Genomic DNA, 14,203 nt, shown 5'->3' on the forward strand with positions numbered 1-14,203 from the left:
GATCTGCTGTGCATCTTATTAATGGAATCAAACTCTCCATCAAAGAACTAATTTTGCATTCAGAGGAAAAGGAGACTAACTTAAAAAAACAATTTTTACCTAGTTTCCAAGAAGACACATAACATACACACAAGTGTCAAATCCTCAATTAGGAGGAGGAAAGAGATGTAGTAAAGTAATACCTCTAAGAAGACGAGTTCCTGTTGAACGCGAGCAAGGTCAGCAAGGATCCTGTGCTTGCCGCCGCCGCCGCCGAGAGAAACAGCTTCCTGCTCGTAAGCCGGTGTTTCCTCCATCTATCGATATCTATCTAAGCAGTGGAATCACCAATTCTCATCGCAGATCTGACACACACAAGCCGAGAAAAGTATTCACTCCGTACAAGTTTGAATTGTCGTCGTCGTCGTCGAAAGAATAGACTCTCTCTCTCTCTTTCAATTGACTCCTCTGATTCTGCTGCTGATGATTTCACTTTTCTTTTCTTTTTTTTTTTTCTTTTTTTGAACAAAATGATTTCACTTTTCTCTTTAGCATTTTTTCTTTCTTTTCTCCAAAAGTCACGTGCTTTTTTTTGTGTTACATTGGTGGTATTAAAAAAACCCAAAAGGCCCAACCATTCTTATACATATGGGCCCATGGGCCGCAGCAAATGAGTGTGTGGTTAACGCAACAAACAACGTTACCTGTTGTAATAACGTTTTAAGTAAACAAAAGAGTGTCGGTGTATACATGTGGTTGGAGTCATCACATCATTACTGACCGACTCAGTAAGAAGTAAGAAGTAAGAAGAGGGGGGGTCTAGTCACTACTAGTAGGATAAGCTCTTTCTTCTTCTTCTTCTTCACCTAACTCACTCAACGGATCTGTCATCCATGGCTTCTTCTATGCTCAACGGGGCCATTACGTTCCCCAAAGGTTCAGCTTTCCCCGGTTCCAGATCCATTCCTCGCCCGACCTTACTCTCCGTCTCGCGCACCACCACCACCACACCCAGACTCTCCGTGGCAACCAGATGCAGCAGCGTCTCCTCCTCATCATCGCGGCCTTCGGCGCAACCTAGGTTCATCCAGCACAAAAAAGAGGCTTACTGGTTCTATAGGTTCTTATCCATCGTTTACGACCATATCATCAATCCAGGGCATTGGACCGAGGATATGAGGGACGACGCTCTCGAGCCCGCCGATCTCAGCCATCCCGACATGCGAGTGGTCGATGTCGGCGGCGGCACTGGTTTCACAACTCTGGGCATCGTCAAGACTGTCAAAGCTAAGAATGTCACCATCCTGGACCAGTCCCCGCATCAGCTGGCAAAGGCAAAGCAGAAGGAGCCCTTGAAAGAATGCAAGATCATTGAGGGAGATGCTGAGGATCTCCCTTTCCCCACCGATTATGCCGATAGATACGTTTCTGCTGGAAGGTATGCACTATCCCAATCATTGCTCCATTAATTTTAGTAGCTCCTTTCTCTTATCCATTCTCCTCTTTGTGTTGTTGTTATTATCAATCAATCAATCAATCAATCATCACAGCATTGAGTACTGGCCGGACCCTCAGCGAGGCATTAGGGAAGCCTACCGGGTTCTCAAGATCGGTGGTAAAGCCTGTCTCATTGGCCCTGTCTACCCTACCTTCTGGCTCTCTCGCTTCTTTTCTGATGTCTGGATGCTCTTCCCCAAGGAGGAAGAGTACATCGACTGGTTCACCAAAGCTGGTTTCAAGGACGTTCAGCTTAAGAGGATTGGCCCCAAGTGGTACCGTGGTGTTCGCAGGCACGGCCTTATCATGGGTTGTTCTGTCACCGGTATCAAACCTGCCTCTGGTGACTCTCCTCTCCAGGTTTTGTCCCCCGGCCCCTACCTCTCTCTCTCTCTTTTTTTATCACCTTTTTGGCTTCTTCTCTCTTTCATTGTGCTAAAAAAATTTGCTTGCAGCTTGGTCCAAAGGAAGAGGACGTTGAAAAGCCTGTCAGCAACCCCTTCTCATTCTTGGGACGCTTCCTCTTGGGAACCCTTGCGGCTGCCTGGTTTGTGCTAATCCCGATCTACATGTGGATTAAGGATCAGATCGTTCCCAAAGACCAACCCATATGATCCCCATCTGATGTAGTACATGAACAATGTATCATTGTAAACCATCTTGTGGTGAAGAAAAATTTGAGTCCTATCTATGAACAAGCGGAATATCATGAACCTTCTTTCTTTACAAAGATCGACCGATTCCCTAACTCTCAACTCTGCCAACATACTGTCTCTATCAGTTTGAATTTAATAAATGTCCACAACTTGTAAAACAACAAAGTATAGTAGTAGTAACATATCCGACCAGCATATGGAAATTACAACAAAAAAAACTTGTGCAAGTCACCAGAAACCAAATAGAAGAGTGTTCATCAATCGGCATAGCTAACCAGACCTCTCTGTCCGGATGGAGAGGTTGGGGGAGAAGGGCTGAGTGATTCTGCAGGAGAGACGGGTCCTCCTTTGATGGAGGATCTCTTTGGCCCGAGACGGGATTTAAGGTCTTCGCTAATTGGCTGCCTCTTTCTAGGGCTCCGGCTAGGGCTACGACGCCTTGGGCTCTGGCTCCTGCTTTCTTCTCTGAAACGTCTGCGGTACCCATCTGGAATCCGAGAAGTGCTCCTTCTCCTTCGGTTATACCTATGCAAGACAACACTGCTTTCAGAGGACATCCACCATTGCTTTGAAGTCATTCTGATCAGAATGATTTGCTTGACCAGAATTAATTTCACAAAAAAAAAGGGGTAAACAATTTTAACGTAAGTGGCTCTAGGTGCTGGTTTACAAGCTATATATCGTCCCAACCCAAAGTCAGAATATAGAGAGATTATAGAGTAAACCTTGGAGGGCTCCTTCTTCTGGCTGGGCTTCTAAAGCGACCCCTCGGTGAGCGGTCAGAGTAACTCCTGTTGCTTGGATACCTTCAAAAGTAAACAAAACCAGGCTTTAGTACAATCAGCAGACCTGTCTTCCTTTGCTGTCACTTGTAAGTATGAATAGATTACGTTACCTATCCATGTTCCTGTCTTGATAGCTTCTTCTGTCCGGCCAATGTTGAGAAGGTGAACGCTCAGGAGAAGGCGTATGGTACTTCCGAGCAAAGGAATAGCGTTCGGTGAATCCACGCCCCTTTCGGATGCGCTTTGGCACACCGCTTGGAGATGGACTTCTGGTAGATTTTCCCACAATATCCGCTGTTGGCTTCTCATGAGGACTTCTGCTTCCATTCCCAAGGTCTCTCACAGGGCTCCTACTAGGACTTCTGCTCCTGCTGTTTTGGTTTCTCCTACGAATTGGGCTCCTACTCCTATATAGCAATAGGGAATGGCGAAGTTTGTCAGGCACAGCAAATCAGACACCAAAATTGCAGAAGCAAAGCTTGAAATACATAAATTCAGGGATATAAACCTTGATTTCACTGAGTCATCCAAGTCAGCGTGTTGATCAGCTTTGGTGGCCTTTCCATTACCCACAGGTTCATTGTTCTTCAGGAAGGAATCTGGTTCCTTTCTCAGAAGGCCCTTCTCTGCAGGACTAGAGTCAGCAACTTTTCCTACAAGCACAGTTGTCGAAAGTTTTCCACCATCAGTTCCAAGAAGAGTGTAAGATTCGCATATATGCATATCGGCCTACTTGCAAGAGGTAATGCATATGAACTTCGGATACAAAAAGTAGTTGCCAAATAGGTTGAAAGAACCAGGATGCATGTAACAGGCACACTTACCTTTAGCTTTCACTGACTTTCTGGCTTTATCATGGCCCACTCTCTCATCATCGGAACTGCTGCTACTCTCGGTGTCACTCGAACTGTCCGTATTTCTGTAAGGAAATACTAATAAAATCAAGCAAAACAACTGGCAGCGGATAAATTAAATTACCATGAACTAATAAGTCAAACCTGCGCCGAGGTTTTCTATCTTGCCGAGCTTTCTTTTTCCCATTTCGTCCTTTAATCTTTCTTTCCCCGCGTCGGCCTTTGTGTCTCTTTGTTGTCCTCTTCCTACGCTTCCCATCACTGGAAGAACTAGACTCATAGGAGGATGAATATGTTTCTGATTCCGAATCTGAATCTGAGTCGGAACTTGAGCTATATGAATCCGACGAGGAGTATCTTCTTTTTCGCTTTATCTTTTTCTCCTTCGATTCTTTTTTGTGTGTCCCCTTAGGTTCACGGTCAGATGCATCTCCAGAAGATATGCTCTTGTCTGATTTTTTTGATTTCCCTGAAAATCAGTAGTGTATCACCATCATTAATCTAGAAACTCCACATTCAAAGATTAACTTCATTACCTTTTTCTCTTTCATAAACATCATTCAAATATTAACTTCATTACCTTTTTCTCTTTCAGAAAAATCAGGTGCTCTTATCTAAGACGTTTCTCCTGAGTCTATTATCTCAACTGAGCTAGTAGGTTTGCCATCACTCGTCCCCACAAGTTCCATTTTCTTGATTACTGTCATTCCCTCAACAACTTTGCCAAATACAACATGCTTCCTAAAATATGATTGAAAAAAATCAGTAACCTTGACAATGCATTAAACCTTGTATGTCATTTACAATGAACTTGAATTTCACAAAACGAAAAAATGTAGGAGCAGACATATACCCATCAAGATGTGGCTGGCGTTTAAAAAGTATAAAAAATTGGGATCCGTTAGTGTTTGGGCCACAATTTGCCATCGAAAGGACTCCAGCTCCATCATGGTCTAGTCTAAAATTCTCATCTGTAAGGATAACATGGATAAATTGAGAAAAGAAGTCAACTTCACAAAGCCGGAAACAGAGAAAGCGAAAAAGCGAAATTATACCTGAAAACTTCCCACCATAGATGCTCTCCCCACCAGTGCCTGCAAAGCAACAAATTTGGGCATTACTATAGGTAAAACTGAGTACAACAGTGATAGCACTCCAAAGAGTATCTGCTGATAAAATAAACACCATTACTTCACTGTCAAACGGATGAAAGAGAACCCTAGTACATTTTTTCTTAATCACAGTGCTATTGTTTTTCATCATATGAACATATAAACTAAGCTTCTTGTGTCAATTCCTGAAACGTTTGTGTTAATTAACTACAAACTAGATAATCTCTGCGTCCACAGTGAATATATCACCAAAAAAACATATGTTACCGTAAAGAATGAATATAGTGATGTCATGTAATATATACACTGGTGTGGAAAATAAAATAAATTCATGTGTAAAGGATAACAAGTTTGAAGATTACCGTTTCCATTAGAAAAATCACCTCCCTGCAAGAAAGATAACTAAAGTGTGAACAAAGAGCTTGTTTTTAATTACAAAATGATAGAGCAAATTTTCTAGGACAGCAAAAACGAAAAAGAAAAAAAGGTAGAAAAGCATACATACTTGAGCCATAAATCCTTTGATAACTCGATGGAAAGATGATCCTTTGAAATGTAGAGGCTTGGCGGTGGTCTTTCCAACGCCGGCCTCGCCTGCAACAACAAGTAAAGAACAAATGAACTGTGAAGCCCATAATCTTACAAAAACCAAAGCAAAGCAGGGTCATTTGCAATCTGCCGAGACAGAGATAGATGTTGTGAGCAAGTCTAAGGTACCTGTACACAGGGCACGGAAGTTTTCTGCAGTCTTGGGGACAACATCAGCAAAAAGCTACCATTGACACAGGAGAAAACAAAAAAAAACATAAGAAGCTCGAGACAGAAACGAACAGGGGAAAGCAAAAACAAAAAAAGCAGAGTGCTGAAATAATAATACCTCAATAACAATCCGTTCAACTGGATCCTCACCAATTGATACATCCAAGAAAACAAAAGGATTCTTCTTTTTAGTCATCGCTACAACAAAGGAAAATATCCGTGAGAAGTAGAAAGCAATGGTGGTCTACAAAGTGTAGAATAAATCCCCAATAATTATACATTGAAGCAGGGGAGAATACAACAAAACTTAACAAGTGGTGATGAGGTGCTGCTCGATTGAAACCAAAATAGCAGATCTATCAAACTTATATCGCTCTTATTAAAGAAACTAAAACCCTAAATAAACCCTAAAAGAAGTAGAGTCAGAGAGAAAGATGAATGGAGTGCTCCTTGTTCGAGAGTCAGATATAATACTAATGAAGCCCAGTAAGAAATAAAGCGAGGTCGGGAGACACCTACCAACTCTAAGCGGAGCGAGCGAGCGAGCCTGAGACTGAAACGGAGACGGTGGTGATTGATTATGAATGAGAAACGAAGAGAGTAGAACAAAAGAGAGAGGAAAAATAAATGTATAATCTTAGTTTAAAACTTGTATTGCCACGTGTCGAATCCATTTAATGTTAAATTTTTATATAGGCTAGCTAGCGGCCTCATCATCGAGCCCGATGGGCCTCCAAATTGAAATGGAAGATGATGATGACTACTCTGCGGCCGCGACTACCCTTCTCTTCGACCGTCCGATCCCGCTGCTCGGGGGACCAGTACCCGCCGGTGTTTCTCATGTTCTAGCTTTCCGATCTCTGGATTCATGGTCAGCCGCTTTCAAGCGCTGCGAAACCCTAATCAAGGAGCAGTGCGAGGAAGGTGCTAGGATTGGGTGCGCCGTCTCCGCCTCCAAGAACTGTAAGCCGCCGTGGTGGCGGGGCTCTGGTGACATGAGGGAGCGAGACAAGTGTGAAGAGCGGGAATTTAAGGCATGTGTGGCTGCCGCCATGGGCAAGTGTGCGGGCTTCGCCAGAGACAAGTGTTCTGGAGCGTTTTTAGAGGCGCGAGTCGCGAGTGAGGTTGAGGGATTGGTGTGGCTAGCGTCAATGCCGGAGGAAAGCACGTGGCGTCATCTCATGGGGCTGGCTTCTGGTTTAGTTTGTTCAGATTCAAACCAAACTCTTAATTAGTTGCAGGCTGATGATGATTAGTTATGGTGTATTCTGGTTTAGTTTGTTCAGATTTCATTTAGATGATATGATAGGTCGTCACAAACAGGCTCTTGAGATTTTGTTAAGCTTGGTGCTACTGCTGCTACTCTAAATGACTCTTGTTTCTTAATATCCCTACACATAACTGCGTGATCAGCTTCAAATGTATGTCACTGAGCTACCAAAGCCTCTTGTGTGTTACTCTTCCTCTCTCTGTATACGTTATGTTTCGTCTACAACCTCTAGCCTTGCCAACTGCAAACTTTGATGATATTATGAGGAGTTTCTTAGTGTTTGCTTTGCCAAGAATCCTCGTTGATATATCGTCTTGATGTTGAATCTGCAGAGCTCTTTCTTTGGTGGTCAGCGGTCACGTCTAGTTTTAGTGGAGGTCAACTCATTTTGTGTTTTTACAAAGTCAACTACTGCTGCTGCTTTTTTAAGTCTTGCTGTGTGTCGTCACATGAAAAAGAAAGAGATGAGGCTCGCATTTCTTGACAACGAAANGCTCCTTGTTCGAGAGTCAGATATAATACTAATGAAGCCCAGTAAGAAATAAAGCGAGGTCGGGAGACACCTACCAACTCTAAGCGGAGCGAGCGAGCGAGCCTGAGACTGAAACGGAGACGGTGGTGATTGATTATGAATGAGAAACGAAGAGAGTAGAACAAAAGAGAGAGGAAAAATAAATGTATAATCTTAGTTTAAAACTTGTATTGCCACGTGTCGAATCCATTTAATGTTAAATTTTTATATAGGCTAGCTAGCGGCCTCATCATCGAGCCCGATGGGCCTCCAAATTGAAATGGAAGATGATGATGACTACTCTGCGGCCGCGACTACCCTTCTCTTCGACCGTCCGATCCCGCTGCTCGGGGGACCAGTACCCGCCGGTGTTTCTCATGTTCTAGCTTTCCGATCTCTGGATTCATGGTCAGCCGCTTTCAAGCGCTGCGAAACCCTAATCAAGGAGCAGTGCGAGGAAGGTGCTAGGATTGGGTGCGCCGTCTCCGCCTCCAAGAACTGTAAGCCGCCGTGGTGGCGGGGCTCTGGTGACATGAGGGAGCGAGACAAGTGCGAAGAGCGGGAATTTAAGGCATGTGTGGCTGCCGCCATGGGCAAGTGTGCGGGCTTCGCCAGAGACAAGTGTTCTGGAGCGTTTTTAGAGGCGCGAGTCGCGAGTGAGGTTGAGGGATTGGTGTGGCTAGCGTCAATGCCGGAGGAAAGCACGTGGCGTCATCTCATGGGGCTGGCTTCTGGTTTAGTTTGTTCAGATTCAAACCAAACTCTTAATTAGTTGCAGGCTGATGATGATTAGTTATGGTGTATTCTGGTTTAGTTTGTTCAGATTTCATTTAGATGATATGATAGGTCGTCACAAACAGGCTCTTGAGATTTTGTTAAGCTTGGTGCTACTGCTGCTACTCTAAATGACTCTTGTTTCTTAATATCCCTACACATAACTGCGTGATCAGCTTCAAATGTATGTCACTGAGCTACCAAAGCCTCTTGTGTGTTACTCTTCCTCTCTCTGTATACGTTATGTTTCGTCTACAACCTCTAGCCTTGCCAACTGCAAACTTTGATGATATTATGAGGAGTTTCTTAGTGTTTGCTTTGCCAAGAATCCTCGTTGATATATCGTCTTGATGTTGAATCTGCAGAGCTCTTTCTTTGGTGGTCAGCGGTCACGTCTAGTTTTAGTGGAGGTCAACTCATTTTGTGTTTTTACAAAGTCAACTACTGCTGCTGCTTTTTTAAGTCTTGCTGTGTGTCGTCACATGAAAAAGAAAGAGATGAGGCTCGCATTTCTTGACAACGAAAATGGAAACTGCTACGAAGTTTCGGGGATGGAACTGATGATAAGCCTTCTTCTCTGTCCTAGACGATTCTCACACGCTACTCTCTATTAATATATTCAAACAACCTCTTCTTTTTTTCTTTTGATTTCTGTAAAAATGGTTTTGTGGAAAGGTAGGAGTGACAAACTCGGTTTTGTTTCGTTCATGAATCAAGTGCATATTTGAGTAGTATTAATTCAGTTAAATAGATATAGGAAACAAGTTGGTGTAGAAGATTCAAAAGCTCTAATCCTTTTTTTCCTTTCTTTTCCTTTTGCTATTATGGCCATTACTTATATTCGTCCTTGCGGACTAAGCATTCTGCAAGTTGGTACACGCACGCTATTGCTCATCGTTCTACAATGACGGCTTGTCCACACCACACTAGATTGTTACATCATCATATGGCTGTTTTTACATAAATTACCAAATCTCAGATTACCTCTTTTCGTTTTTTTTTTTACAATGGTTCGAAACCCAAGCAAGAGCCAATAGATAAGTCAACAGACACGTACAAAAGGATGTGCGGCCCATGTCCTTTGATCGACATGCCTGCGTCTGCGTGTTTACAACGTGTTTTGAGTGGTTACACCGCCTGAACAAAAAATAAACTAGGACGAGTTAAAAATTAATACAAGAGACTTAATAGTTTTAAGCAGAAAAAGTGTAATCCAAAGGCGGCCAAAAATAGATTTAAATATTAGAGCACGAAGCTCATGGTTTTGAAGAGAAATCATTTCTAGCTTCCGAGTCTTGAGTGTCTTTCAAGTCACACCACATATAGACGAGAGACTCTTTTATTTCCCCAAAAACTCTCTCTTTCTTTACACACAAAAGCATATGAGAGACCTCCATAAATATGATTGCACTGCTCTCTTTCTCAACCTTACCACCCCCAGCCTCAACAAGGCCCAAAGGCGTTGGCGTTTTGCCTACGCTGCCATCTACTCTGTGAGGGCTATGCTTTCTCTCGTTAAGGAGACGGTTCCCGCAAGGATTGATCCAAAAATATCTGATGACTCCTTCTCTCTCTCCTACACAGCCCTCGAGTCCACTGATGGAGCAAAGGTCAACTCTATGCCTCTCTCTTATGTTCCTGACATCGATCAGGAACGACTTGTGGAGATCATGAAGGGTAAGGACTTACCTGGCATCCAAGCGCTGGGTGGCGTCGCGGGTGTCGCTACTTCCCTAAGGACAAACGCCACCAAAGGGATCCATGGGAATGAGCAAGAAATCAGCAGACGCCGTGAGCTCTTTGGCTCTAACACCTACCATAAGCCACCGCCTAAAGGACTTCTCTTTTTTGTTTATGAAGCTTTCAAAGACTTAACCATCTTGATCTTGTTGGTCTGTGCCACTCTCGCCCTTGGCTTCGGAATCAAAGAACACGGCATCAAAGAAGGTTGGTACGAAGGCGGAAGCATCTTCGTAGCAGTCTTCTTGGTCATAGTTGTCTCTGCTCTCAGCAACTTCAGGCAGGAAAGACAGTTCGACAAGCTGTCCAAGATAAGCAATAATATCAAAGTGGAAGTCCTTAGAGACAGCAGGCGGCAACATATTTCCATCTTTGACGTTGTTGTTGGTGATGTTGTCTTCTTGAAGATTGGAGATCAGATTCCGGCTGATGGTCTGTTCTTGGATGGGCATTCACTTCAGGTGGACGAGTCTAGTATGACCGGAGAGAGTGACCATCTCGAAGTGGATCTCAAGGATAATCCCTTCTTGTTCTCTGGCACGAAGATAGTTGACGGGTTTGCCCAGATGCTAGTTGTCTCCGTGGGTATGAGCACAACCTGGGGACAGACGATGAGCTCCATAAACCAAGATTCTAGCGAGAGAACACCTTTGCAGGTCCGTCTGGACACGCTGACCTCCACCATAGGAAAAGTTGGTCTTACGGTGGCTGCTCTTGTTTTGGTAGTATTATTAGTCCGTTACTTCACAGGGAACACAGAGAAAGAGGGTAAAAGAGAATACAACGGGAGCAAAACACCTGTTGATACTGTGGTTAATTCCGTGGTGCGAATTGTGGCAGCTGCTGTCACCATTGTCGTGGTGGCTATCCCGGAAGGCTTGCCATTGGCTGTGACTCTGACGCTGGCTTACTCCATGAAGAGAATGATGTCTGATCAAGCTATGGTCAGAAAGCTCTCGGCGTGTGAGACAATGGGATCAGCGACAGTGATATGCACAGACAAAACAGGCACTTTAACACTGAACGAAATGAAGGTAACCAAGTTTTGGCTTGGCCAAGAGTCAATCCATGAAGACTCTACCAAGATGATCTCATCTGACGTTCTCGATCTGCTTTACCAAGGCACCGGTCTAAACACGACGGGAAGCGTCTGTGTGTCAGACTCAGGATCAACGCCTGAGTTCTCGGGCAGTCCAACAGAGAAGGCTCTTTTGTCTTGGACTGTGCTAAATCTGGGAATGGATATGGAGTCAGTGAAGCAGAAACACGATGTTCTCCGCGTAGAAACTTTCAACTCAGCAAAAAAACGAAGCGGAGTTTTGGTCCGGAAAAAATCTGACTATACAGTCCATGTACACTGGAAAGGAGCCGCTGAAATGGTCCTAGCTATGTGTTCTCACTACTACACGAGCACTGGGTCTGTTGACTTATTGGACTCCACCGCAAAGAACAGCATTCATGCAATAATCCAAGGTATGGCGGCCAGTAGCCTGAGATGCATTGCCTTCGCCCATAAAGTGTCGTCAAACGACTCGGGATTAGAGGAAGATGGCTTGAACTTGATGGGAATAGTGGGTCTGAAAGATCCATGTCGTCCTGGTGTCTCAAAAGCTGTTGAAACTTGCAAACTAGCGGGGGTCACCATCAAGATGATAACGGGAGATAATGTTTTCACTGCAAAAGCGATAGCGTTTGAATGTGGAATCCTGGACCACAATGACGAAGATGAAGAAGAGAGCGTTGTAGAAGGTGTACAGTTCAGAAACTATACAGACGAAGAGAGAATGCAGAAAGTTGAGAAGATCCGGGTCATGGCAAGGTCATCTCCCTCCGACAAGCTTCTAATGGTCAAATGTCTGAGACTTAAAGGCCACGTGGTAGCCGTCACAGGGGATGGCACCAATGATGCACCTGCACTCAAAGAAGCAGATATTGGACTGTCTATGGGAATTCAGGGCACTGAAGTGGCGAAAGAAAGTTCAGACATTGTCATTTTAGATGATAACTTCACATCCGTTGCTACAGTCTTAAAATGGGGGAGGTGTGTCTACAACAATATCCAGAAATTCATTCAGTTTCAGCTAACAGTGAACGTTGCAGCTCTTGTGATCAATTTCATCGCAGCAGTTTCAGCCGGTGAGGTCCCTTTGACCGCAGTTCAGCTGCTGTGGGTAAACCTCATCATGGACACTCTGGGAGCTCTGGCTCTCGCCACCGAGCGACCCACCAACGAGCTCCTGAAGCGAAAGCCAGTTGGCCGANAAAATTCATACAGTTTCAGCTAACGGTGAACGTTGCAGCTCTTGTGATCAATTTCATCGCAGCAGTTTCAGCCGGTGAGGTCCCTTTGACCGCAGTTCAACTGTTGTGGGTAAACCTCATCATGGACACTCTGGGAGCTCTGGCTCTCGCCACCGAGCGACCCACCAACGAGCTCCTGAAGCGAAAGCCAGTTGGCCGAACAGAGGTCCTGATAACAAATGTCATGTGGAGAAATCTCTTGGTTCAGTCATTATATCAAATAGCCATACTCTTGATCTTGCAATTTAAGGGTATGTCTATATTCAACGTGCCCAAGGAAGTGAAGAACACACTCATATTCAACACTTTCGTGCTCTGTCAAGTTTTCAACGAATTCAATGCAAGGGAGATGGAGAAGAAAAATGTATTCAAAGGACTTCATAGAAACAGGTTGTTCATTGGAATCATAGCGATCACTATCGTACTTCAAGTCATTATGGTGGAATTCCTAAAGAAGTTTGCGGACACAGTAAGGCTTAACGGGTGGCAATGGGGAACTTGCATAGCGATTGCATCTCTTTCATGGCCCATTGGCTTTTTCACAAAATTCATTCCTGTTTCTGAGACACCGTTCCTCAGTTACTTTAAGAATCCAAGATCCTTATTTAAGGGTTCAAGAAGCTCATCTCTCAAGAAACCTTGAGAAGACTACCATAGTAGAAGCTTACCATTTTACAAGATTCAAATTCATTAGCTGAAACTTTGATGGTTGCCCACCAAGAGGTGCATTTACGAGGTTTTGGCCACTGACTTCTAAGTTCTTCTTTCCAGTTCACTTTTATAGAAACATTAAAGAAGACTACTAGGTTGGTTTAAGAAGATATCTGGATGGCTTAAGAAAACTGAAGAAAAAACAATAGTGCGAGTTTGAATTTTGGCCTACCCATTGGTGGGTAGTAAGACTAGCCTTGGTTTATCTGCTGTACAATGGAAGGGTATATTACACCGTTTGTACTTTTAAAGCTAAACAAGTAGGGAAGTTTTGTCTTGAGGTGAGGATTACATACATAGAGCGTGCAAGTTTGTCTGGTAATGTTTGGGTGAATATGTGAGAGAGAGACCATTTTGGTTTTGTACAGTTTTCCTTTTTCTTAAGACGTTTGGCTTCTAAATTCTCTTTAAAACACTAAAAGTAGATGAATTTAGGGTAGATAAATAACGCAAAAACATGGAAATAGAAAGTGGAGAGGGTGACAAAGCAGGAGAAAACAGATATAACCCCTACAGCGGTTTCATATNTCCTGATAACAAATGTCATGTGGAGAAATCTCTTGGTTCAGTCATTATATCAAATAGCCATACTCTTGATCTTGCAATTTAAGGGTATGTCTATATTCAACGTGCCCAAGGAAGTGAAGAACACACTCATATTCAACACTTTCGTGCTCTGTCAAGTTTTCAACGAATTCAATGCAAGGGAGATGGAGAAGAAAAATGTATTCAAAGGACTTCATAGAAACAGGTTGTTCATTGGAATCATAGCGATCACTATCGTACTTCAAGTCATTATGGTGGAATTCCTAAAGAAGTTTGCGGACACAGTAAGGCTTAACGGGTGGCAATGGGGAACTTGCATAGCGATTGCATCTCTTTCATGGCCCATTGGCTTTTTCACAAAATTCATTCCTGTTTCTGAGACACCGTTCCTCAGTTACTTTAAGAATCCAAGATCCTTATTTAAGGGTTCAAGAAGCTCATCTCTCAAGAAACCTTGAGAAGACTACCATAGTAGAAGCTTACCATTTTACAAGATTCAAATTCATTAGCTGAAACTTTGATGGTTGCCCACCAAGAGGTGCATTTACGAGGTTTTGGCCACTGACTTCTAAGTTCTTCTTTCCAGTTCACTTTTATAGAAACATTAAAGAAGACTACTAGGTTGGTTTAAGAAGATATCTGGATGGCTTAAGAAAACTGAAGAAAAAACAATAGTGCGAGTTTGAATTTTGGCCTACCCATTGGTGG

General features: G+C 43.5%; 6 protein-coding genes across 8 annotated transcripts in view; 4 read left to right on the forward strand and 2 right to left on the reverse strand.

Moving 5' to 3' along the window:
• Nucleotides 1-505, reverse strand: part of LOC104748976 (guanine nucleotide-binding protein subunit gamma 1-like) — a 1,570-nt gene extending 1,065 nt beyond the window's left edge. The window contains exon 1 of the mRNA XM_010470547.1: nt 183-505. Within this exon, the coding sequence (XP_010468849.1) occupies nt 183-296 (114 nt within the window). The 5' untranslated portion in view covers nt 297-505. The remainder of the gene's footprint in view (nt 1-182) is intronic.
• LOC104748980 (2-methyl-6-phytyl-1,4-hydroquinone methyltransferase, chloroplastic) lies at nt 749-2,202 on the forward strand. Its single transcript, XM_010470551.2, has 3 exons — nt 749-1,417; nt 1,530-1,836; nt 1,932-2,202. Exons 1-3 carry the CDS (start codon nt 873-875, stop codon nt 2,088-2,090), a joined length of 1,011 nt encoding a protein of 336 aa, XP_010468853.1. The 5' UTR covers nt 749-872; the 3' UTR covers nt 2,091-2,202.
• LOC104748979 (peptidyl-prolyl cis-trans isomerase CYP63-like) lies at nt 2,243-6,245 on the reverse strand. Its single transcript, XM_010470550.2, is given in 14 exon segments — nt 2,243-2,657; nt 2,858-2,938; nt 3,028-3,324; nt 3,426-3,570; nt 3,742-3,836; nt 3,916-4,240; nt 4,352-4,512; nt 4,625-4,742; nt 4,827-4,865; nt 5,246-5,270; nt 5,389-5,477; nt 5,601-5,655; nt 5,761-5,840; nt 6,162-6,245. Coding segments are annotated over 13 exon segments (1,776 nt in total). The 5' UTR covers nt 5,839-5,840; nt 6,162-6,245; the 3' UTR covers nt 2,243-2,389.
• Nucleotides 6,284-7,104, forward strand: LOC104748978. Its single transcript, XM_010470549.2, has one exon. The coding sequence runs from the start codon at nt 6,368-6,370 to the stop codon at nt 6,875-6,877; it is 510 nt and encodes a 169-aa protein (XP_010468851.1). The 5' UTR covers nt 6,284-6,367; the 3' UTR covers nt 6,878-7,104.
• Nucleotides 7,486-8,422, forward strand: LOC104748977. The gene has a single exon (XM_010470548.2). The coding sequence runs from the start codon at nt 7,686-7,688 to the stop codon at nt 8,193-8,195; it is 510 nt and encodes a 169-aa protein (XP_010468850.1). The 5' UTR covers nt 7,486-7,685; the 3' UTR covers nt 8,196-8,422.
• LOC104748981 (calcium-transporting ATPase 12, plasma membrane-type) lies at nt 9,413-13,333 on the forward strand. Of its 3 annotated transcripts, none has more exons than XM_019238179.1 (2): nt 9,413-12,190; nt 12,391-13,333. In XM_019238179.1, the coding sequence occupies exons 1-2, from the start codon at nt 9,580-9,582 to the stop codon at nt 12,879-12,881; spliced, it is 3,102 nt and encodes a 1,033-aa protein (XP_019093724.1). In that variant the 5' UTR covers nt 9,413-9,579; the 3' UTR covers nt 12,882-13,333. The 3 variants fall into 3 exon arrangements, with proteins under 3 accessions (XP_019093724.1, XP_010468854.1, XP_019093723.1); XM_010470552.2 differs by having other exon boundaries at nt 9,413-12,064; nt 12,265-13,333; XM_019238178.1 differs by having other exon boundaries at nt 9,413-11,999; nt 12,200-13,333.

This window comes from Camelina sativa, chromosome 16, assembly GCF_000633955.1.
Source record: "Camelina sativa cultivar DH55 chromosome 16, Cs, whole genome shotgun sequence".
Taxonomy (NCBI): Eukaryota; Viridiplantae; Streptophyta; class Magnoliopsida; order Brassicales; family Brassicaceae; genus Camelina; species Camelina sativa.

What these genes read in the sequence shown, in the direction of transcription:
- LOC104748981 (XM_019238179.1), top strand. Translation starts at nt 9,580, where the DNA reads ATGAGAGACCTCCATAAATATGATTGCACTGCTCTCTTTCTCAACCTT.
- LOC104748977 (XM_010470548.2), top strand. Translation starts at nt 7,686, where the DNA reads ATGGGCCTCCAAATTGAAATGGAAGATGATGATGACTACTCTGCGGCC.
- LOC104748980 (XM_010470551.2), top strand. Translation starts at nt 873, where the DNA reads ATGGCTTCTTCTATGCTCAACGGGGCCATTACGTTCCCCAAAGGTTCA. An exon ending in AGATACGTTTCTGCTGGAAG is followed by an intron (nt 1,418 to 1,529) that starts GTATGCACTATC and finishes CAATCATCACAG; the next exon opens with CATTGAGTACTGGCCGGACC. An exon ending in CTGGTGACTCTCCTCTCCAG is followed by an intron (nt 1,837 to 1,931) that starts GTTTTGTCCCCC and finishes ATTTGCTTGCAG; the next exon opens with CTTGGTCCAAAGGAAGAGGA.
- LOC104748978 (XM_010470549.2), top strand. Translation starts at nt 6,368, where the DNA reads ATGGGCCTCCAAATTGAAATGGAAGATGATGATGACTACTCTGCGGCC.